This window comes from Mastigoproctus giganteus, chromosome 5, assembly GCF_048544385.1.
Source record: "Mastigoproctus giganteus isolate SK-2022 chromosome 5, ASM4854438v1, whole genome shotgun sequence".
Classification (NCBI taxonomy): domain Eukaryota; kingdom Metazoa; phylum Arthropoda; class Arachnida; order Uropygi; family Thelyphonidae; genus Mastigoproctus; species Mastigoproctus giganteus.
The window spans coordinates 120,610,067-120,635,820 of NC_143579.1; the positions used below are offsets into that span (position 1 = coordinate 120,610,067).

Below are 25,754 nucleotides of genomic sequence, written 5' to 3' on the forward strand. Positions count from 1 at the left end.
ACGGGCTGCAAGAGTAGCTCATGGAGTATTGTCAATGATATACAGGAATTTTTCCAGCAGGGATAAGGAGGTGATTATTCCATTGTATAAGGCGATGGTCAGGCCACACCTAGAGTACTGTATACAGGTCTGGAGGCCTCATTTCAAGAAGGATGTAGAGCTGCTGGAACGAGTACAGAGAAGGGCAACAAGATTAGTGAATGGAACAAAGGGGTGCTCTTACGAAGAAAGGCTTAAGTTTTGCAAATTACAGTGTCTGGAGACTAGGCACCAGCGAGGTGATCTGATAGAGGTGTATAAAGCCTTGAATGGTTTAAGCATGCTCAATGCTGATGGGATTCTTCCTCTAGCTCAGAAAAATCACCTGAGAGGGCATAAATTCAAATTGAGGAAAGACGGATGTAGGATAGACGTGCGGAAATTTGCCTTTAGCCAGCGGGTGGTTGGTTGGTGGAACAGACTTCCATCCCTTGTGGTGGAAGTTGATAGCCTAAATAAGTTTAAGGCTCAGCTGGACAGGTATTTTGAACGAACAGAGGGGTGAAGTAGAAGTGGTTTTTTTTTTTTTTTTTGGCTGATGCTGCATAAGCTTGCTTTCTTGCATCAAATGCCTCTACTAATGCTAATGCTAATATGGAGCAAAAAGTTATTGGAAGGGAGGTGAATAAAGTAGTGCTGTCCGGGTTTGCAAACCAGTACCACAATCGGTCCCTGGATGGAAGACTGAACAATTGCCTCGTGTAAGTCAGTCATGGCATTGTTAAAGAAAGCAAAATAAAAATAATGATAAAAAATAAAAATAAAAATAATAACGAGGACCAAACAGAACATAATACCCCCATAAGTAGACAATCCGTGGGCACACAAGCTTTCTACACCGTGAGACACGACAGTCTCGGGGGTATAAAACTATACATTATGTACAGGCCTGAATGTAAAGGAAGTTAGACTGCCAATATGTTATTTAAATCAAAGTTGTAGTTCATAATGTTTTTAAATTTTATTATGTTAAATGCTTTTTTGAAATGATGGTAGAGGAAAGCTGCCAGGAATTTATTATGCAGTAATTTACTATGGAGTAGTTTAATGTTGTCTGAAAATAGACGAACCACTGCATATAGTTACAATTCTTATGCATTGGGAAAGAATTACACTGATGTGCAAAACTTAAGGATCAGTCAGGTGTGGCCTAGATATGGGAAAAGCATACCAAAGGAACTTTGTGAGGTACAGAAATGATGAAGGAAACAACACCGACACAATAACGGAACAGAGGGACTTTAATCAAATATGGCAACATAGCACTGGCTGCCATGATACAGATGCATCACTGCCAAAGATGGAACAAAGGGAAGAGATGGACCTCAGTAAGAGATATGGCCACCCCTAATATCGATGCAGGCTTTGCACCACCTGTCCATACTTAAAATAATGTCCATTCATCTTCAGCTGGTGAACAATTTCTGGTGGATGTGCCGCTAGGCGTCTCCCCAGAGTGTCCCATATGTGTTCGATGGTATTTAGATCGAGGGAACGGGCAGGCCAATCCATATGAACAATGTCCTCACTTTCCAAAAGCATATCAACAGCTGCAATGCGATGGGGTGTGGCGTTATCATCCATAAACACAAACTGGGGGCCAATGGCACCTCGGAACAGACGCACATGGGGAAGGATTACCTCAATAGAGTAGCACCAGTTACAGTACTGCCTTCCAGTATCTGGAGTTGTGTAAGTCCATCCAAGATGCCTCCCCAGACGAGAACACCTTGACCGTCACATCGATCCCTTTCAGTGATGTTTGTGGGGTGATACCGTGTGCCAACCTCTTGCCAGATCAGCTGATGTCCAGAATCGCTCCTGAGACTGAATCTACTCTCATCAGTAACGAGTAACTTACTGCATTGCTCTGCTGTGCAGTCCTTGTGTTCAATGCACCACTGTAAACGGTGTCTCTGACAGGCAGTTGTTAAAGGGACACAGCGAACTGGCCGTTGGGCAAACAGTCCAGTTTTTGGAATTGCTTGGCCACAGTAAACTGCGATATCCTGCATCCTGTGCAGCTGGTTTGCAATGGATCTCATTGTCTGGTGTCGGTCCCTCTTGGCCTGCAGGAGTACATAGTGGTCATCATTGGCCGTTGTTTTTCGTGGACGACCACCACTGGTCCTTCTAACAGCTGTACCTGTCGTTCTGAAGGGCGACCACACACGTGAGATGATGCTATGGGCAATACCGAACTCTGCAGCCACACTCCTCGAAGTTCGACCTTCCTTGAGCTTCCCAATTATTTGATCATGGGTAAAGTCATCCAGACGTTGTCTATGGCCATTTTGTTGTCTGTTGTTGTTGTTTTTAGGAGCATTAGCAACTAAGGCCATATTGCTCCGGGAATATGCAGTGGTCATTCCCTGACCTTTCCGCATTCTTCGTATTTGGTGGTGACGGCCACAGATGCCTATGGCACATATAAAATAGTCTGTAATCAAGTCACAAAGGAGTTTAGGCAGGAGAAGGCACATTACGAGAAATCTCTGGCAAAGGATGCAAAGAATAACAGCAAAGAGTGAACTCTAGAAGGAAAGGGATGAATCAGATTGGACCACTTAACATAGATGGGTTGACTTTTGATAATTATGCTCAGGTAGCTGATAAACTGAATGAGTATTTTGCATCTACATTCACACATGAGGAATTATTCAAGGAGGGCAGTGCCAGAAGTTTATCAAACTCTAACAGGGAGCTAAGTGATTTTGTAATAACTGAGAGCAAAGTGGAGGAGAAATTGTTGAAGTTAAACATAAGGAAGGAACCTGGGTTGGAAAGGATCTATCCAGTTATATTAAAGGAGGCAGCAAAGGAAGTAAGCAAACCCATAGCCATAATTATGAGAGCTTTGGACTCCAGGAAGGTCCCATGGACTGGAGGTGTGCAAATGTATCACCAATTCATAAAGGCTGTTCAAGAGGTGGCACAAGTAACTATACACATGTTAGTTCAACTTCTGTTCAGGGAAAAATAATGGAGTCACTAGTTAAAGAAGCACTGCAGGATCATCGAGACAAGACTCCGGTAATGGGTTTGTTAAAGGGAGGTCTTGTCTGACCAATTTGATTGGATACGATGATGTGGCCACAAAGGAACTGGATGCAAAAAAATTATTTTGATATCATATACTTTGATTTCAGGAAAGCTTTTGATACTGTTGCACATGGAAGACTTGTACAAATTGGAGCTGTATGCATTAAGGGTAAGTTGCTACAATGGATAAAGAAGTGGTTGAGTGGGACACAACAGAGAGTGGTAATCAATGGACACAGCTCTTCATGGAAGAATGTTATTAGTGGAATTCCCCAGGGTACGGTGCTGAGCACTGTACCCTGGGGAATTCCTCATATGTGTTCGATTCCTTTGTGTATTCGTCAATGATGTTGATGAAGGTATATCAAGCTTAATGTCCAAGTTTGCAGATGATACAAAGGTTGGCAGAGTTGTTAACAACAATAAAGACAGTATGCTACTCCAACTGGATCTAGATAAGTTGGGCAAATGGGCTGAGAAGTGGCAACTGAAGTTTAACATTGACAAATGTAAAGTACTGCATATGGGTAGCAATAACCGAAGAGAAATGTACAACTATGTGGTACTACTCAGGGAAGTGGAAAGTGAAAAATGCCTAGGATAATTGTGCAGTCATATATGAAGTTTGCTGAGCAGTACAGACGGTTTGCCAGAGCAGGTCATAGAGTCTTGTCAATGATACACAGGATTTTGCAAGCAGGGACAGGGAGGTGATTATCCTGTTGTACAAGGCAATTGACCACACCCTGAGTACTGTGTACAGGTCTGGAGGCCTCATTTTAGGAAGAATGTAGATTTGCTAGAATGTAGATTTGCTATAAACAAGGGCAACAAGATTGGTAAGGGGAGCAAAGGGGTGCTCTTACCAAGAAAGGCTTAAGTTATGCAAATTGCAGCACCTAGAAAGTAGGCACATGCGAGGTGATCTGATTGAGGTGTATAAGGCCTTGAATGGGTTGAGCAAGCTGAATGCTGATGGGATTCTTCCTCTTGCTCAGATTAAGAACCTGAGGGGACAGATTCAAATTGAGGAAAGACAGTTGAAGAATCGATGTGCAGAAATTTGCCTTTAGCCAGCAGGTAGTTCATTGCTGGAACAGACTTCCATCTCTTGTTGTGGAAGTCAACAGACTAAATAAATTTAAGCTAAGCTGGACATGCATTTGGAATGAATCGAAGAGTGAAATGGAAGGTTTTTTTTTGGCTGATGCTGCATAAGCTTGCTTTCTTGCATCGTATGCCTCTACTAATGCTAAAATGCTAAAAAGCAAGCTTGTCAGCATCAAGCCTTGGTCCTTGAGGATGTCACAGACATTCTCTCAGATATACCAGACAAATTGGACTGGCTACCTGAGAGTTTAAAATGCTGATGGAACTGACATTCGGTTGACATTCAAGTCAAGTAGACCCAATTTTGGCAAAGTCCGGACGGTCTGTGACAGCCAAATCCTCTGCTTGCACCTTCACGATGGTGGGACTGTTAGTAATCCTGGGTATAACATCCATGCAAAAGCTCACTATGGGTGACCACCCAGGTATGAACCAACGTAAGCAGGGGTCTTGAGTGATTTTAATGTTCACAACTCCAGCTGGCTTCCGCTTTCTAGTTACACCAATCCAGCTGATCAAGATGCTGAGGCTTTTGCAATATCTAATGACCTTGCACAGATTTTTCATTTACTTACAAGAATACCGGACAATCCTAACCATACAACCAACATGCTTGATCTTTTTCTCACAAACAACCATTCTAAGTACACGTTTGAAGTGAGTGGTCCTTGAGGTACCTCAGACCACAACTTGGTGATTGTCTCTTCTCCAATGGAGACTTTATCTCATGGCTATTCCCAACCTCTTGTGTTTGGCATTACAAGAATGCAAAATGAGATAACCTGCAAGATTTCTTTTCTTCTTTTCCTTGGTCGGATTACTGTTTTAAAACTTCTGATGTCAACGTTTGCTCAGATCGTGTCAGCGAAATTATTCTTTTAGGAATGGAATCCTTTATTCCACAATCCACTTTAAAATCTCGTCCTTTATCTAAACTTTGGTTTTTCCAATAAATGTGCTAAGGCTGTTCAAGAGAAGAATGTTGCATATCGTAATTGGCTTGTTTCCAATTCTTCAGTTTCATTTTCTGCTTACACCAAAGCTCGCAACAATTGTAAAGCAGTTATTAATCAGTTCAAACTAGATTTCGAACAGGCTAAGAGTAGAAAACTTGCTTCTTGCCCTAATGGTAGCCGAGCATTTTGGTCTCTTGCCAAAGCTATTGGCTGCAACGTTTGCAGCCAATAGCTTTGGCAATGATCTTGGTAAAATACCTCCCACCATTCCCAACACACTCCTTTCAATGCCTCCTGTGGTCTTCTGTCAAAAGGATGTCAGAATGATTTTGATGAATCTCGATGCTAAGAAAGCTCCAGGTACTGATGGTATTTCTCCACTTGTTCTCAAAACCTGTGCTCCTGAACTTACTCATGTTCTTTGCTGCCTCTCTTCACTTTCTTATTCCAAAGGTGTTTTTCCTTCTGCTTGGAAATTTGCTCATATCCAGCCAGTTGCTAAAAGTGTAAAGTGTATCTAGGGTCAAACAGCACCAGGGGTTTCCCCCATCTCCGCGTAGTTTACTTTGTGTGGTGATACAGTTCACTGTAAAGGCCAGATATTTAAAAGTGTATGGATCTTGAAATGTGTGATGTCATCTATCGTTGTTCTGGCCATTTAGCCGCCAGGCCCCTGCTGAGGCCTGACCTTGCCCCACTTCCGCCCCGTGGAGGCACACCAGGTACCTAGTAATTTGCATTTACTCTGGCAGGTCCTGCCACCTATTTTTCTGAGATTTCAATGGCAAGGACATTAAAAAAAAAATTTTGCACATTGTATGTTGATCACATACATGTTTCCCGTTTGAAGGGGTTGTGTTTAAAAATTTAATGGCTGAGGAGAGGGCGAAATAATTTAAAGAAGCTAGAATTTTGGTGTGGGTCTTGCGCTGGCATACAGATAGAGAGGGGAGAAGACTGAAGGCTGGGGGGGAAATAGCTAGGAAAGTTCCTAAAAAGGGTGACAAGTCCCTCCCATCCAATTATCATCCCATTGCAATTACTTCTACTCTTTCTAAAGTAATGGAGAAATCAATCAACCGTCAACTCTTAAACTACCTAGAAACCTTCCATCTGATCAACAATTGCCAGTATGGATTCCGTCAGTGTCGATCCACTGGTAATATTCTGGCTTATGTTACCCATTTATGGACAAATTCAATGGAAAAGTTTGGTGAAACACAAGTAGTTGCTCTTGACATCTGAAAGGCTTTCGATCGTGTTTGGCATAAAGGTCTTCTAAACAAGCTTCCATCTTATGGTGTGCCAACTGTTTTTTGTAATTGGTTATCCAGTTTTCTCTCTGATTGCTCACTGAGGGTGATGGTAGATGGCTCTCGGTCTTCTAACTTCTCTACTAATGCGGGTGTTTCCCCCAAGGTTCAGTTCTATGCCCCACTCTTTTCCTCTTGTATATTAATGACCTTCTTCCATTGATTAGAAATCCTATCCATTGCAATGTGCCGATTATAGCACATTGCATTCCACTTTCCATTTTGAAAAACCTTGCCCTGCTCACTCAGCTTCAACTTCTCGAACATCCGCTACCAATTCCTTAAATGCCGATCTCCAGGTAATTCTCCAGTGGGGCAAAGATAACTTAGTTGATTTCAATCCTTCTAAAACTCAATCTTGTTTTATATCTCGCAAAAAAGGATTCTTCTGCTCCTATGCTTATTTTTGGTGACCCTCCAATTTCTAGGCAAAATGATATATCTCTTTTGGGGATTACCCTGACTTCTAATCTCTCTTGGCACCAGCGCATTAGAAATATTGCTTCCTCTGCATCTAAAAAACTTGGTTTTCTCTTTCGCTCTCGGCGTTACTTTTCTTCCAAACAGCTGCTCACTCTGTATAAATCGCAAATCCGCCCTACCATGGAATATTGTTCCCACATCTGCAGCGGTGGCCCCAAAACCTCTCTCAGACTTCGAGATTCCATTCAGAAGAGGGCAGTTAGGTTAATTAATGACTCCTCTGTAACAGTCTCTCCACTCTGTCTCATAGACATACTGGTTCTGCTGCATGCCTTTTCTACAGATACTTCCATGGGCACCGTTCTTCTGAATTGGCTTCTATAATTCCCGCTCTCTCTTTCAAAACAGTCCGAACACGTGCTGCCACCAGCCAACATCCATTTACTGTCCAACTTCAAACTCACAGAACCAACTTTTCATCTTCCTCATTTATTCATTCAACTGCCGTTTTCTGGAACAACCTTCCTTCATACGTATTTCCTGAAAATTAGTCTACAGAAGTTCAAGTCTAATGTCAACAAATATCTTCTTTCGTCTTCTCAACCTCCAACCCAAGCACTATAGGTTCTAAATACCTCTCGTGTTTGGCGTTTTCATTAAAAAAAAAAAAAAAGGCAAGCTTGCTTTTTAGCATTTTGCTGTTTAACCACCCTCTAAAATTTGACTTATGCTTCCTTCAATTTATTTAAACTATCGACTTCTAGAACACTAGGTGGAAGTTTGCTCCAACCAACAAGTAATTTAAAATCTACTTCCACTCATCTATCCTGCAACCATCATTCCTTAATTTAAATTTATGCTTCCTCATGTATCCTTTCCTCTTGTTCAAACAAGAAGAAGGATGCTATCAGCTTTAGCTTATTCGATCCATTCAAAACCTTAAATACCTCTATCAGATTTCCTTGTAGGCACCTTGTTTCCAGATGCAATCTGCAGGACTGAAGCCTTTCCCACTAGGAGCGCTGTTTTGTTCTTCCCACCAATCTCATTGCTCTTCTCTGAATCCGTTCTGAGAGATTCACATCCATCCTAAAATGAGGCTTCCAGACCCTTAAGGCTGATTCACATCATGATATTGTGAATTCCATTCATACTAATGCGATTGTGATGGCAGTGATGCTACTATTTGTCTTCCCTTTGGGCGGTAGTTTAGTTGCATGAATTTAAAGTGCACATTACTTTTGATCATGAGGGAAAAAATTCTGTTATTGGCATTATAAAAAGATGGAGACAAGAGATATTTACATATTTAGATAAGATAAAATAGTTTATTTAAAATAGTATTATGAACTAGATTTTAAGTAGATGTCTTGTATATCATATACATTTTATAATAAATCAAATTATTTTTAGAAACAAAAAAAAAAAAAAAAAAATGGAAGAATAATATCTTAATTGTTTTTGCAAATCCCAAAAACATAAGCTCTTGCATCAAATTTTGAGTATTGCGAGTATTTTGTGAGTATTTGATTTGTTTTGTAAGTGTTTTTAGTTTGTGAGTATTTTGCATTTGGTTCAAAAAGTATGATATTACTTTATGAACTGAGGACTGTTTATCTTGTGTGCTTTCTTTTCTGGTCTTTTTATCCTGGGAATTTCTTAAACTTTTTTAGTTTCACCATTTTCATTTAGTTCAATAAGTTCAGTGTCCTATGTTTGGTTTTCTTCAGTTTTCATATGGTCTGAAATGTCATTTGTGCCATTCAAATTTGAATATCATGCATCAACATTGTATGAAACACTGGATACAGTTTTTGCATTTTCAAAAAAGGTTTGAATCTGTCATCTGTTTGGCCAAAGACCATGTCTTATAATTGTTAGTAATTTATGTTGCTCGACCTGTAGTTGTTTGTAAGCTTTTTAAATGTCTTGCACAGCAGTCTCTCAGATTTTTCCCATTTACTTTTTAAGACATTACCTGAAAAATTAGAAAGTGTAAATAAAATATACAATTTAATAATAATTCAAAATGTTTATAACATTTTTAACAGATTTCTAGCAACTGGTGATAGTTATGTAACAATTAGCAACAGCTATAGAGTCCGATTTTCAACTCTAAATGGAATTGTTAAGGATGTTAAGTTATTTGAGAAAAATATGCAACCTATATATAAGCCTGAACATGAAATTAAAAAGTTTGTTTGTTAGCAAAAAGATTTGTGAGATTAATGTTAATTAATGAAAGTTTGTTTGTTTGTATAAAATTAAATTTTTGTTTACTTCAAACAAACTGGTTTGAAGTAAACAACTGAAGTAATCTTCACTTAATTGTATTCTAATCTCTGCCCAAATCTTATCCTTCCTTTAAATAATTTTGTATTCAGAGTTTTATAAATCATATAAAATTGGATAATTCTTGATGCACTCAATTTCTCTGTTAAATATGCCATTTTTTAAACACTTAATTAGTAACCGAATAGTGCAAACAGTCCTTACGAATGCATAATATTGCATTATTGGCACAGGAGTTGTGATTCGTGATCATGCCCAGTCTGCTTCTGTTATTTTACCCAATGTGTGTGTGTGTGTGTGTGTGTGTGTGTGTGTGTGTGTGTGTGTGTGTGTGTGTGTGTGTGTGTGTGTGTGTACATTGGGTATAAAAAAAGAAAAAAGTATATATATATATATACATACACACTTTTTTTTTTTTTTTTTTTTTTATGAAAACCCCAAACACAAGAGGTATTGCAACCTATAGTACTTAGTACCGTGCTAGGGTTGGAGGTTGAGAAGACGAAAGAAGATATTTGTTGACATTAGACTTGAACTTCTATAGACTAATTTTCAGGAAATACATATGAAGGAAGGTTGTTCCAGAAAACGGCAGTTGAATGAACAAACAGGGAAGATGAAAAGTTGGTTCTGTGAGTTTGAAGTTGAACAGTAAATGGATGTTGGCTGGTGGCGGCATTTTTTTTTTTTTTTTTTTTTGGCTGATGCTGCATAAGCTTGCTTTCTTGCATCAAATGCCTCTACTAATGCTAATGCTAATGCTAATGTGTTTGGACTGTTTTGAAAAAGAGAGAGTGGGAATTATAGATACCAATTCAGAAGAACAGTGCCCGTCGAAGTATCTGTAGAAAAGGCATGCAGCAGAAACAGTACATATATGAGACAGAGAGTGGAGAGACTCTGTTAGAGAGGAGTCATTAATTAACCTAACTGCCCTCTTCTGAATGGAATCTAGAAGACTGAGAGAAAGGTCTTGGGGGAACCACCCCAGATGTGGGAACAATATTCCATGGTAGGGTGGATTTGCAATTTGTACAGAGTAAACAGCTGTTTGCAAGAAAAGTAACGCTGAGAGCAAAAGAGAAAACCAAGTTTTTTAGATGCAGAGGAAGCAATATTTGTAATGTGCTTGTGTCAGGGTAATCCCCAAAAGAGAGATATCATTTTGACTAGAAATTGGAGTGTCACCAAAGATAAGCAAAGGAGCAGAAGAATACTTTTTGTGAGATATAAGACAAGATTGAGTTTTAGAAGGATTGAAATCAACTAAGTTGTCTTTGCCCCACTGCAGATCAGCATTTAGGGAGTCAATACCCCATTCACCAACTGCTAATGAAGGGACACCTCGCTCTGAAAGTTACTCTATTTTATTGCTTTTTACTTATATATTTTCCGCCTTTTTGTATTTTATCACTATTAACGCTTTTATTTTATATCAGTTTTAGTATTTTATGTATATATCTCTTTATTTTAATAAATTTTAACTTAAATCAGTTTGTTGGTCATTACTAGAAAGTATACAGTAATATGCAGCCCAAAGCTGAAGCTCTTTTTTTTTGTAGAGCAAACGGTGATTGCACCACCAATCGTATACCACTGATGATAACTGCAGTGTGTGAACCACCCAGTTCCAGTTTATGTGTTATGAATGATCACGACTGCTATTGCATTATCATGAATCAGTCTTTATGCAATACTCAAGATTCAGCCTAACCATTGCCTTATACAATAGAATAATCTCCTTAGTCATGCTGGCAAAATTCCTGTATATTACTGGCAAAACCCCATAAGCTGCACATCTCTGCACTGCTCAGAGAACTTCCTATCTGAGTGTACAATTATCCCATAGGTCTTTTTCATTCTCCACTATCATGAGTGTGGTACCCCACCGCTAGTACATTAATTTGGGATTGCTGCTCAAGAGTAAAGTACCTTACATTTGTATGTTAGACTTGAATTACAACTTTTTAGCTGTCTATCTAATTTTTCAAGATCTTGTTGCAGTAGCATACCCTGATTATTGTTATTGACCACCATGCCAACCTAGATGCATTATTTCTTTAACTAGAGACTCATTTTTCCTGAAACAGAAGTCAAGCTTGCAGATCTGTAATTACTCACTTCAGCATTTAATTCCCCCAAAGTGAATTGGGGATTCATTCACACATCTCCAGTCCATAGGGATGTTCCCCTGAATCCAAGAATGCTATCATAATAATGGCTAGAGGTTTGCTGACCTCTTTTGCTCACTCTCTTAATATAATTGGATAGATCCCATTTGCCTCAGACACCTTATTTACGTTTAGCTTCAATTTCTCTTTACTTTCCCTTCAGTTATCACAAAATCATTTTATTCACTATAATCTAATATACAGTAGAGTGTCAATAATCCAAACTAATTGGGGCCGGGATTGTTCAGACTTCTGATTTGTTCAGATTTTCAGACTTATCAAAAATACTGTTCTGGAGGCTGACAAAAAATTTTAGTAATTTTAGAAATAAAAACACTGGCTTAAAATCTGAGGGACCACATAATTTTTTGTTGAAATCCAGCAACTTTTCACACAACAAAGGTCCAGATATGGGTTCTCCTAAACTTCATCTCTCTGTGAACCACAAATTCAAGGGATGGGTCATTGGGTCTTTTTTTTTGTGCTATCTGAATCAAGTTTCGATTGTGAACTTAAATCTTTTTACTCCGTATCTCACTTGCACGTGTCGTGTTAGTTGCAATTTCTGCGTGACGCGTTCTTTGTTATTGACGCTTATCAATTTTTACTGATTTAGCTTTTACAACTTCAAAAAAAAAAGTCAGTGAACAGAAATATCAGATTACAAAGTGTGTTGAATAACATATTATAAAGTGTTACGTTATTTAGTACTGTATGTATATCAATTAAGTTATGTACATAAGCATAAATTTATTCTTATATTGTTTGCCTATGGATAATATTCTTCCAATTTTCATGTATCATTTAATTATGTTAATTGGTAAGGTGTAAAGGTGTAAATTTGTGCTTTATATCTTTTTTATAGTCTGGATAATATTCCTCCGATTTTTGCTTATTAGAATTGCCGTTTAATAGAATCAAAATTCAGTTCACAAACATGATGCCAATAACTGGTGCTTACTGTAATTATTTTATAGTACCAACATAAAAAAAATAATAAATTCTGCCTCGTTCATATTACTGATATTTCGAATTACAGGTGACCCCCGCTTAACGCTGATAATTCATTCCGGAAAAACAGAGCGCTAAGTGAATCCGTGCTAAGCGAGCACCGCATTCCCATAGGTTACATGTATTTGTGAGTTGCAGTCGGTGCCATAGGATATTTCCTAATCAATAATAAATGGTAGTGAAAAGATGCACAAATGTCGGTCAAAATATTTAATATTCAAATATTTGTACATATAAAATATTCTGCATTACATACATACATAATTATGTAGTAACTACTTACGTATCAAAATTAAACTTAAAATTCCAATTAAAATCATGAATTTAATTGATCTAAATTGATTTAATTTAATTGATGAATTTAATCAAAAAAATGTGTCGATTTTGGGTTGAACTTTGGCTCTTCCAGATCAACTAAAAGGGGTATTAATTTTAAATCCCCCGCAGTTTAATTATCACCCAACAATAAAATCAATCGATCCTTCGCCACTTTGAAACTTGGCATGTTTTTTTCTTCTTTCAATATCAATCTTCTTTTAGGCATTCGTTTCCACAAAAGTCCTGCTTCTTCTGTGTTAAAAACTTGTTGAGAAGTACAGTATAACACATAATACCCCTCTTCAATAATTTTAACAAGTTCTTTTTTGAAAGTTTTGGCTCCTTAATCTGCACTTGTGGCTTCTCCCTGGATTTTAAATCTATTCAACTAGCCCTTACTAGTTTTCGATGGTTCCACATTTTTTTTTTTTTTTTTCCCCAGGTGAGTTTCTTCAGATCACCATATAGGCTAATCTCTCTCTCTCTCTTTTTTTAATAATATTTAACTTAACTGAATTCTGCATAGGATATTATCTTCAATAAAATTAGTTAGTCTTTCCATTTCAATCCTACTAGCCGGCTTAGCCCTAGTTGTTTGCAGTGGAACAGCTATCTTTCCCGCTGCTAAAATTAATTATTTTATTTTTTTTTTATAATTGTTCTTACACTTAAACATGCAAGTCCTAAATTATGGCACACATCCGCTTGTCTTTGACCGGAATTGATTCGCTTCAAAAGTCTAATTTAATTTTCAAAGTCAGTCTTTTTCTTACATTTATAGTCTTCGTACTGCGCTCAGACGTTGTTTTTTCATTCTTATCGGCCATTATTAACTCTTCGAAAATGTAACTGCCTTGGTTGCATTAATTATGATACAATGTTCAAGTAAACTGTCCGTTTCGCACAATGTCTAATACGGTACTGAGTGATGACTAGACTTCGGATAAATGCATATAACGCAAATATTACAAGCAATATACTTGATCATTTTTTAAAATGTTGATCTCGGAACTACGTAACAAGTCACTGTACTGCAATTAAATTAGCGTGCGAGAAAATTTCACTGAGCGTGAGAAATGTTTTAATGCTGTTTTGCTATCCATTTTCAAGTTATCGACTCCATCAAATGAAACGATTTTGTTAAATATGCCAAAAACGCAATCTGTAAAAGAGCGTTATAGTGATCTGTGACAGCGTTATAGTCAGATACGGGTTATAATATAAGAACAGCATTATAGCGAATCAGCGTAAAGCGAACCGCGTTATAGGGGGGGGCTATATTGAAGTTCGGATTTTCGACGCTCTACTATACTTCTGTTATTCTTATCCCTAAAAAGTTTCTAATGTATGAACGTAGATGCAAATTACCTATCTATTTAGTCTGTCAGCAACCTGAACAGGAAAAATATAATAACCAAATAATTCAATTAGTAAAACACAAATTTAATAAAACCAATAAAATCCATAAAAGCATTAAAATATAGTAAAAATAAGTTTTAAAATACAGAAATAAAATACATTAATTTTGGAGGCAAGCTGCTGCTTCTTCAGCTTGAAAAAATGCATGGCATACCAAACATAAATAAATTCATATAACACATGATTAGTGTGGATATGAATGACTGAGTGGGATTGCAAAAACTAGTAATGTGACATTGATGATGTAAAATTATGTGTACGTACATGCCAGTGCACTGCAGAATATTATCCTCCATAACAGATGGATGTGAGTGCCCCTATTGCAATTCATAGTTCAGTCGGAAATAGAGATATGGAGTGCTTTGAGCCATGAATGTTGGTGGTAGTGGCATGAGTAGTGTTTGGAGAGATATCAAAATTAGTAACAAGGGGACAGCCCTCCCCTTCATGTTCACGATGCTTCAACCTCCTGAAGTCTTTATTTTGTAATATGTACCACAATTTGAATGTTTAATATAGTAAACAGAGCCACCTTCTGAAAGTAAAGGGATTCAACTTCACACTCAAGATGACAGACTGGAACTTCCTGTTGGAAAGTTGCAAGCATGTATACTTAATGTGGTAAAGTGTGTAGAATTCTTTCAAGGTGATCAGAAATACTCAGATAGTAGAGGATGTTCTCTAATATCTGGGCATTTCCAAAACGAGCCTGGGGAAAGCAACCATTCATATAACACTTAGCATAGTACATCTTGTTAGTGAAAGTGGCACCATTTTTTTCAATGTAGTTGGGTAGACTCTATATGAGACAAAGCAGGGTTAACCATGCACAGAAACCCTGATTAATGGACCCCAGATGATCAAGAGCCTACCATATTTAAATAGAAGAAACAATAAATAATGAATCAGTCCATATTATTAAATGTATAATCTGGGAAAGAAAAGCTAATTTGCTCTAACTTTTAGAATGATATTAATTAAATATTATGCACTTTTAGTGCAATGTAATCCATCCAAAATGCATAACTTATTGTAAATGATTAAATATTTCAAATTAATATATATTGATCGACCATACTTGAAATTATTTTCAGTATTCAATACTGCTAATCTCAATTAAGAAAACTTTCCACTAAAAGTGGTTTCTTTTTATAGGCTCTTTAAATTATTTCTCCTTGAATTTGGATTTTGTAAGCTCTCTGATTTAAATAACAAAAAAATAGTGGTTTAACTTTTCATAACCATTAATGCAAATTAAACTCTGCCATTTAACCTATTGGCATTCAGGTGGGAATGATTTTGATTCCTCACTTTTTTTTTTAGCTCTTTTGCTCTAACTATCTAAAACTATGTTCACAACATAAAACTGTGTTCACAATATTATTCAAGAAATGTTATTTCCTTGGTTTCTTATAAAAAAAAATTCAAGAGAGTGCCTTTCAATTATTTCAAAATTATCCACACACTTCTAAATATTAACGAGTGCTGAAAGGCTAAAATAATTAAAAGGCTTCATACATAAATAATATAATTAATGTGTTCATAATTAAAAATTTATGCAAAATATTAAATTTAATACCTGTGGGGATTGTATGGACACCAACGCAGGCAAGAGGGATCAATCATTTTATCTGCACGCCTCTTTTTTGCTTTTGCTAGGTATTCATTCATCATCTCTCTCCTCTTTAGCACAAGATGTTTACCCTTCCAGTATTTTAATAAACCTAAGGCTTGTAATGTACTAACAATATCATATGCTGTGATTGCAGTTTCCTGACTTAAATCCTTAATAGATATTCCTTTACCTTCATATGTACAAAGATATTCCAGAAGTATACTCTTCCAATAACTTCGATAAGATATAAGGCCAAGATCTGATAGTGGCTTTTCTGGAGATCCTACTTTTTGCTCAACTCTACTGAGCAAATAACTAAAATCAATAAGCATTCGTCCATATCCTTGGCGCTGATATGGAGGCAATGTCAAAATACAAGAAACGTTATAATTAAGAAATGAATTCTTCTCTTTAGAAAAATAGCCTATCATGTGACATCCTTCACTATCTGCTTCAGTCATAACATAAAACAAAAATGGTTCAACATCAAAGTAAAGTGTTTTGTGATCCAGGAACAGTTTTGCTAACAGACACAGATTCTGACAGTACACTTTATTTTTCTCCCCATCAACTTCAAAAAAAGAAATGTTTACCTTTCGGTAGATTTCATCTCCTGGTGGATGACGCCAAACACATTTTGCCATGTGCCGCCGAAGAATTGTAGGACTATTCATGTATTTTAAGCAAAACTCACATAAATACAACTTGGGTAAACACTGATATTCTTCTGGATAAGGAGAACTATACCACACATCCATTTCATACCTTCCCATTTCAAGAGTCCTAATTCCAATTCTCTTTGATCTTTGTTGTTGCTGTTGCTCAAGTTCCTCTGCAGCTCTGGCCTGGGCTTCTTTGAACATTTCAAGGTCAAAGACAGGAGTGAGTGTAGTAAGATCAGGTTCTCTCGTTTTATTTTCATTCTGTACAGAGTCATTACTTTCTGATGCAGTTCCATTAATTTTTGGCCTTGGAGAACTCATTTTTCGCCTTTGTTCCATTAAATTTTGATAATGTTCCTTCTGTTCTGATGTTGGCCCCATCTTCCGTAGTCCAAATTTATTTGCTGGATTCTGCTCAATACTCTGTTGCCTTTCTGCCCTTTGATGCATTCGAGTGTGATAACGAGTTTCACATTCTTGTGGTGTAACATTATGGTAAACTGGGCAGGTTGCTGTAGTACAATGTGAAGGAAACTTTCCACTTAAATGACCAGATGAATCACAACCAGGTACAGGACATTTTGTCTCTTCTGCTTCAGCTATATGATCTTCTCTATCTAATGAAGTTACTGCATGTGAATGGGAATTAAATGAAGAAAGTGTCCTTAAACGTCCTCTTCTGCTTCGAACTTGCCGCCGTTTTGGAGTTTTCGAAATTGGACCTGATGCATCACTACCAGTTTCACTAGTCCAATCTTTAGATTCCTTTTTCCCCCAACCTGATGACTTTTTTTCATCTTCTTTGTTATTCTGAGATCCTGCACACTGTACATCATGTACATCAGATATTCTGGAATGTATATTTTTCTTTCTTCCTCGTCTTCTAGGCACTGCCTTGGTAAGAGAACCAGATGTTTCGCTACCAGTTTCACTACTCCAATCTTTAACATCCTTCTCTACATTATGTAACTTTGATGATCTGGTTTTATAAATTCTTGGTACTGGCCCTGTTTCACTCTCTGAATCCAAAACATCACATCTGGCTGACAGATGAAAGCGTTTCCTACCCTGCCGAGTTACACGTAGATGTTCACTACCAGAACCACTGTCTGTTACAGGTTCTTTTGGTGTTACTCCTGTAGTTTTGCGGCGCTTCCTTGAATTTTTTGGTTTTGAAAATTTTAAAACTTCCTCATTTGCATGTTCTGTATCTGATGACGCTTCTGCACTGAAAATATCACTATCAGTTTCCTGCTTACTTGATCTTAAATGTATGGTTGATGGTGATTTTATATCATTCTCTAATATATTTTCTTGTGATAATCTTAAACGGCGTCTCGTCGGGTGGGTTATCGTTGTGTCAGAGCAAACGCTTGCCTCCGAATTACTATCTGCTGCTTCTATTCCAGTATTCTTATTTCTACGTTTAAATTTCGTCATGGTTATTATAAGTATACAACGATGTTTATTTTATGCATCAATTTAAATCAATATTTACAAAAGGTAATACCATTGTGGTATTTATGCAGTGAACCAATTCGAAAAGAAATGACTTTACTTAAAAGTCAAAGCACGTATTAAGGCATCTTTGGAGACAGCATAAATATCAAAGAGAAACATAACAGTTCTCAAAAAACCTGACTGTCGAACATCAGCTAAATATCACCGTAAACACACCCATCTCCAACACCAATTAGGGCAATTTAGACTGATATTTTGAAACACTGTGACTTTCAAAGCTTACACAGTAACATACTTTTGTCAAAATTACTCGTAACTTGGGTGGAAAAGAAACAGAAAATAAAACAAGAAAAAAAAAATAAATAAACACATATATCAATTCAAAATCTTCTAACATGGCGACTACTTTTAACTTAAAATTCACGAACGACACCTAGTGAAAATCGAATTAAAAAAAAAAAAAAAAGAAATAGAGAATTGGGACAATTCTCATTTTTATTCTAAAGACGGCTGGAACTGGAGATGGAACGTTTTCCGAAAACTTTATGTTGGGACCCACCTTCCAGCAAATCGTAATATATGTGGGTAAGATATATGAAGACTTGATCAGAAAACGAACCTGAAATAAATCTGCATTGATGTGATTGTTTTCTGAAGGACATTAAGCAACCGAACATAACGATAAGGGTCAACAACCTAAGGCAGACTGTGAAAAGTTCTTGGCTAAGATTGAAAATAAAAGTAACAAGTAATTCTTTGCTTATGGGAACACTGGACAGAACGGGATAACAATATTGTCCTACTAGAGCTATTCGTAAAACTGTTCAGGTTGCTAACGAACTAAATAAATATTTTGCATTTACGGACACACATGAAAACGTTTTTAAGGACTGGCACACCAGAAGTCGTAACAGGAAACTACAGATTTTTTGAGAAGGAAGCAAAACATAAATTTCTGAAGCTAAAATAAGGCATCTAAAAGTAAACAAGGCATCTCGGGCTTCGAGAATCAATCCAGAGATATTAAATGAAGCAGCAAAGCAGAAAATAAACATTTAGCCATAATTATGAGTTCTTTTTGAATCCAGGAGTCAAGTCAGAAGAAATCCCTGTAGAGTACAGATGTGCGTAGGTATCCACAATTCATAAAAAAAAGAGGTGTGTCACACGGAAACATAAGTAATTACAGAGATGTTAGATTGACTTCTGGTCCAGGGAAAATTATAGAGTCACTGATTAAAAGTAAGTCACGGCCATCTAGACAAAACAGAGTCATACTGCAGTTATAGCATGTATTTGTTAAGGGGCGACCTTGTAAGGCCGATCTGATTGAATGCTAGGTTGTAGTAACAAAGGAAATTATGCAATTTTTTTTTTACATCATATATTTAGATTTCATAAATGCTTCTGGGACTGTTGCATATCTGTACAAATCCTAACACACACCTACGGACAGGGAGGCACACTATAATCAGTGTAGCTTTTGGCCATTTAAACACCCATAACACACATTCCTGGAATAATGTTATTAGTGAGTTCCTCAGGATTCAGTGCCCCGCCTCATACTGTTTGCAATTACTCTCAGTGACCGGTAAATACACTCAGTGACCATCTACCAATACCCGTTGAATTAACGATCGCACCGAATCACCTTTTTGATCTTTTTGGGCAAACATAATGCGTATATTTCAAGGAGCATTTTTCCTAAGATCTAGAAAATTGCTGTTTTGAAAGTAATCATTAAGATCGCACCGAATAACCGCGGCTATTCCATTAGGCATTGACTCCACTAGATATATATGGACGTCCGTAGGAAACTTCAGTCATGCTGCCTGCAAACAGCATCAGAATAGATGACGGTAGTGTGTCCACACGCCCCACTTGCCCTTCTCACAGGTGTTCAATTGAATTGGGGTCATCCAAATTTGAAGGCCAATCGAGAGGGACGATAAGGTCACTCTACTCCTGGAACCACTCACGCACAGTGCATTGTCGTCTTCGAAGATCACGTTTCTGTCCTGAAAAAAATGCAACGTAGAGGTTGCACTTCGTCTCCTAAAATCTGCTGGTAGGTAGACCTCAAAAGTGGAACATTGGTCGGTGCATACCGGAGGTTTTAGATCTTGTCGGAAAACATGGACCCATCGTGTTGCTTGCGCGACAAACGAAGGGTCTGTTGACGTATTGCACCAGACATTTGAATTCACCCGACCAGGACACTCATTTCCAGTCCTCCAGTATTCAATCAATGTATTATTGATACCATAGCATTGGCTGTAGACAATGATCAGGGGTGAGAAGAGGGTGTATCTTGGGGTATCGGCTGTGTAACCCCATACATCTGAGTAAGCTGGCTGCGCAACGTCATTTGGAATATTATTCTTTCATTCTCCATATTGCATTGCGATGTCCGCTGTCGCACAGTGACTTGCTGTTTAGCCAGCACAACGCACTGTGGTCTTCGCTCACCATGAAAAGCCAACAGTGTAAATCTCTACAGTTCTGTCAGTGGCATCTCATATAATTAATGTGGGAACACTCCCTAGAACTGGATGGATACTGCTTTGCTACTAACACTATTAATTCGGAAATTTTTGATAATTTGGTGGAGAAAAGTTAACGTTATAACAAAAGTACTTCAAGAGGCTAGTAGAGCCTCAATGAGGACGAAGAGGAAACCTGACAGACATCTAGACCATGGGGGATCAATTAAGATGCCATCTTAACTGATTTTAAGAAAAGGATTCGGTTCTCACGGAAGAGATTTCAGCGCTATCGAAGGGTAGGCAACGCTCATGTTGTGACTGAATTGAAAAGGAATTACAATGTGTTGGAAAAGGAATATTCCACAAAGATCAAACTGTTTAAACGTCAAGGATGGCAGTCTTTCGTGGAGCATGATGGGAACTCTGATCCATGGGATTCCGTTTATAGAATTAATACTGAAAGGTAATTATTACCTTGATGATATAAATCACTTAGAGTGTTATAAATGAGAGCCACAGGAAACTATTACATGGCCAAATCTGTCCGAGAGGTCATTTCAGAATTATTTTAAAAATATTATAACTTTAAATAATAGTGTACAAAATCAAGTTTTAAAAGAGTACAATGAAGCTCTCTCTCTCTAAAGAAACGGAAGCTCCTCTGTCTTGCGGAACTTAATGCAGTCATACAGAAATTTAGTTAAAGAAGGGAAGGCTTCGAGTATTGATTTCTCGGCTACTTTCGTTATTAAGCGCTTTCACTTGAAGTTTCCTATGATCTTTTTGGGCAAACATAATGCGTATATTTCAAGGAGCATTTTTCCTAAGATCTAGAAAATTGCTGTTTTGAAAGTAATCATTAAGATTTCGAAGAGTCCACTGAATGAACAGAGGTCATATCGCCGATTTCTCTTTTGCCAATTGTATGCCTAGCTTCGGAGGGTTACTACAGTGAAATGGGGAATTAAGGGCCGACCTACAAATTTATTCTATCAAAGTACTTTTGCAGCCACTTGTGCCTCCGGAGCTTGGTTTATGAAAGGTGAAAATTCAATAATAAAGAAACATTTTCTTTCGGCCAAGAGATTTGCTCTTCTGGGTATTATCCGCGCTTGTCGCATCGTATCAACAGATGCTTCAGGATTTTGCTGGAAAATTGCCTGCCGACCTGTTGGACATAATTATTGCCTCAGGCGAGGTATCCCTACGGAGATCTCAGGAGTTCGGTCCTGCCCGGAAGGTGACAGGGCTACTTAGGCAGAAGAGCGGAGAAGAATCTATGATGAGCTTGTAAATATAAGGCAAAATCGTTGGAACGGCTTTAAGCATTAGAAGTAGCAAGGGCACATGATGCAAGAAAGAAACCTTATATAGCATCAGCGAAAAAAAACCACACAACGGCTTCTCATTTCACCCATTCACTCGCTCCAAATCTTTGTCTAGTTCTGCCTTGAATCTGTTCTATCAACTTCTACAACGACAAAAGGAAGTTTCTTCAAGCAATCAACAGCCCGCTGGTTGAAGCCAACTTACGCACTTCTTTCCTACAACTGTCTTTCCTCAATTTGAATTTATGCCCTCTCAGGCGATTATTCTGAGCAAGAGGAAGAATCCCACCAGCATTGCGCATTCTCAAACCTGCCTTGATAGAACAGATTCAAGTTCTGCCTTGAATCTGTTCTATCAACTTCTACAACGACAAAAGGAAGTTTCTTCAAGCAATCAACAGCCCGCTGGTTGAAGCCAACTTACGCACTTCTGTCCTACAACTGTCTTTCCTCAATTTGAATTTATGCCCTCTCAGGCGATTATTCTGAGCAAGAAGAAGAATCCCACCAGCATTGCGCATTCTCAAACCGTTCAATGCTTTATAAAACTCCAGATTATCTCGGATCGGAGGTGCCTAGCCTCCAGGCACTGTAATTTGCAAAATTTAAACCTTTTTTCGTAAGAGCAACCCTATGTTCCATTCACTAACCTTTTTGCCCTTCTCTGTACTCGTTCCAACAGCTCTACGTCCTTCTTAAAATGAGGCCTTCTAGACTGTAAACAGTACTCAAGGTGTGGACTGACCATTGCCTTATACAAGGGGATAATCACTTTCTTATCCCTGCTAGAAAAATTCCTGTATATCATTGACAATACACCATGAGCTACACTTGCAGACCGTCTACACTGCTCAGAAAACTTCATATCTGCTTTCACAATTACCCCCAGGTCCTTTTCACTCTCTACCACTGTCAGTGTAGTACCACACAGTTATATATTATTATACTGGGTGTCTCAAAAATATTGGTACAAACGTTTAGGGGAGGTAGGTAACATCTACAGGAATGTGAATCGCATAGGAACTCATACCCGCGGAAACGTCACCTTAAGTCGATACACGCAGCTGTGGGCATCACACCTTTCCTTGGTGATTCCCTTCTACTTCTCTCTCTCTCTCTCTCTCTCTCTCTCTCTCTCTCTCTCTCTCTCTCTCTCTCTCTCTCTCTCTCTCTCTCTCTCTCTCTCTCTCTCTCTCAGGGTAACTTAGAAATTTTTTTTTTTTTTGGCTGGTGCAGCAAAAGCTTCAGGCTTCCTTGCACCATATGGCTAATAATAATAATAATAATACTTAGCAAGAGAGAAAATAACTGGTTTACTCATTCAAGCAGTAGTCGCCGCACGAAGAGCATGCATCGATATACGAACTGTGAGCTGGCAGACATGCACCTAGTGTATGGATTAGCAGAGGGCAATGGACGAGCCGTTCAAGGAATTTATGGAGAATGCTTCCCAGACAGACATGTACCGGACCACCGTTTGTTTGCGCGTCTGCATCAAAATTTGTGCGATTATGGGTCATTTAGAGGTAACAGGAGTAGTGCGGGCAGACCACGTTCGATGCGAACTCCCGCCATGGAAGAAAGTGTGTTGAATGCCGTCCAGAATAATCCTACTACCAGCACACCTCCCGTTGCCTCTGCCTTAGGAGTGTCTCGTTGAAGTGTACAACGTGTGTGGCACGACAATTGCTTACACCCCTTTCATCTCCAAAGGGTGCAGTTACTGTTCCCCCAACATCATCCTGCACGTGTGGCTTTTGCGGAGTGGTTTCTCCAAGAAAGTGTTCAAGACTTGAATTTTCCAGCCTATGTTTTGGTCACGGATGAGACTTATTCAATCAGCACAATGCTCATGTGTGGGCTCACGACAACCCACACAGCGTGCGCCCCCATGCGGCAAACATCGCTTCGCAATAAATGTGTGGGCAGGTATGGTCGGTGGCTGCTTAATCGGCCCATACCTGTTACCATCACGCATGAACTCCGCTAAATATTGGATCTTTGTTGAACAAGTTCCACCAGGGATACTTGACGATGTTCCAGAAATGTGAGACGCAACATTTGGTTTCAACATGACGGAGCGCCTGCTCATTATGAAAGTTTTGTTCGTGACGATTTGAACAGGCGTTTTGTGCATCGATGGATTGGCTGTGGTGGAACAGATGTCTGGCCCCCACGCTCACCTGATTTATCGAGCCTTGATTTCTTTCTGTAGGTGGGACCCTCAAATCTATCGTGTATGAATCGCCTGTAGAGACGGAAATGGATCTCGTCTGCGCTGTTGCAACTGTCAAAGAAACTCCAGGTGTGGTCGACCGTGTCCGCCAATCCATGCTGCGTCGGTTTCACGCATGCATCGCGTCTCATAGTGGAACCTTCGAGCATCTGTTGTAACATCATGAAATGCATCCATCTCGTACTCCATTGTTAATATTATGTCAAATAAATGTTTGCCACTAATTACTGTCTTGTGTCATTTCTGCTTCTTCTGCCTCTGCTACTACTTTCACGTGACGTTTCCGGTTATGGGTTCTTATGCGATTCCAATTCTTTAGATGTTACCTACCTCCCTTAAACGTTTGTTCCAATATTTTTGAGACACCCTGTATAACTGTGGGTACATTAAGCAGTAACCCAAGATATGTTACTCTGGAAGCAGTAACCCCAGTCAGGTTACTCTGGGGTTACTGCTTCCAATATAGAGTACTTTACATTTGTCAATGTTAAACTTCAGTTGCCACCTCTCAGCCCATCTGCTCAACTTTTCTAGATCCTGTTGCAGCAGCGTTCTGTCATTAGTGTAATTAGCAACCCTGCCGATCTTCATATCGTCTGCAAACTTGGACATTAAGCCTGATATACCATAATCAATATCATTAAGGAAAACAGAAAACAACAATGGATCCAACGCTGAGCCCTGGGGGACTCCACTAATAACATTAGTCCACGAACAGCAGCGTCCATTGATTAACACTCTCTGTCTTCCCCCAATCAACTGTCCCTTTATCCGTAGCAGCAATTTGCCTCCAAGGCCACACAGCTCCAATTTGTGCAGTAGTGTTCCATGTGCAACAGTATCAAAAGCCTTTCTAAGATCCAAATATATGATATTAAAATTATTCTTTGCATCCAGTTCCTATGTGACCACACCATAGTATCCAATCAAATTGGTCATACAACACTTCCCCTTATCAAAGCCATGCTGTGTCCAAGCTATAACTGAAGTCTTGTCTAGATGGTCCTGCAATGCTTCTTTAACCAGTGCATCCATTAATTTTCCTGGAATAGTAGTTAAACTAACAGGTGTGTAATTTTTCTCCCATTGATCCTCCTTTGTGGATTGAGGTCACATTTGCACATTTCCAGTCCATTGGTACCTCCCCTGAGTCCAAGGAAGCTCTCATAATTATGGCTAAGGGTTTTGTTACTTCCTTTACTGCCTCCTCTAATATAAGTGGATAGATTCCATCATCCCCAAGTATCTTCAACGATTTCTCCTCCAATTTACTCTCAGTATGATGTATGTACGTTTCAGGTTTTCCGGCATCCGGGTGGGGTAACCTCTTTTACCCTGGGACTGTCCGCTCCTGGTAATTGTTTTTTTTTAGTGCACATGGGCTGACTGCCCTGGAGGTACAATAAATAAAATATGAAAATATGAAATAGATGTAGTTTTTTCTGTGGCAGTTGGTTTTACTCATTCGACACCATTCTTTGTATACCTTAACAACAGTAGGCACTGAGCATTCTGCAAGATATGCCGAAACCGATATGCATCCGATGACCCATCGCCTACATTGATGGTCTTTTGAAACTCCGTGATATCTTTACTACCTCCCATAATTTTTATTTATTTTTATATCACTTCGACGTGCATAACCAGATCCGAAATTCCTTTGTTCTAGCATAAGAAGGCTCTTTGGATTTTTATGCACTATGCGGCACAGTCCATTATGGATGGGATTGTTAAATTCAGTGATCAACGATATTGATAAAGGCATAAAGGCTCAGACAATGTTGTTCAAACAACTTGCTCAGACAATATTGTTCAGACAACTTGCTCAGACAAGTTGCTATAATGGATAAAAAGACCAGGGTATGTCTGCCA

The 25,754-nt window shown here is 38.6% G+C and overlaps 1 protein-coding gene across 2 annotated transcripts in view; it reads right to left on the reverse strand.

Annotated features, from left to right (window-relative positions):
- chm (lysine acetyltransferase chameau) overlaps window positions 1-18,136 on the reverse strand; it is a 105,441-nt gene extending 87,305 nt beyond the window's left edge. For both annotated transcript variants that reach the window (XM_090374168.1, XM_090374169.1), the window contains exon 1: window positions 15,674-18,136. In XM_090374168.1, coding sequence (XP_090230294.1) covers window positions 15,674-17,811 — 2,138 coding nt within the window. In that variant the 5' untranslated portion in view covers window positions 17,812-18,136. The remainder of the gene's footprint in view (window positions 1-15,673) is intronic.
- Window positions 18,137-25,754: the final 7,618 nt, after the last annotated feature.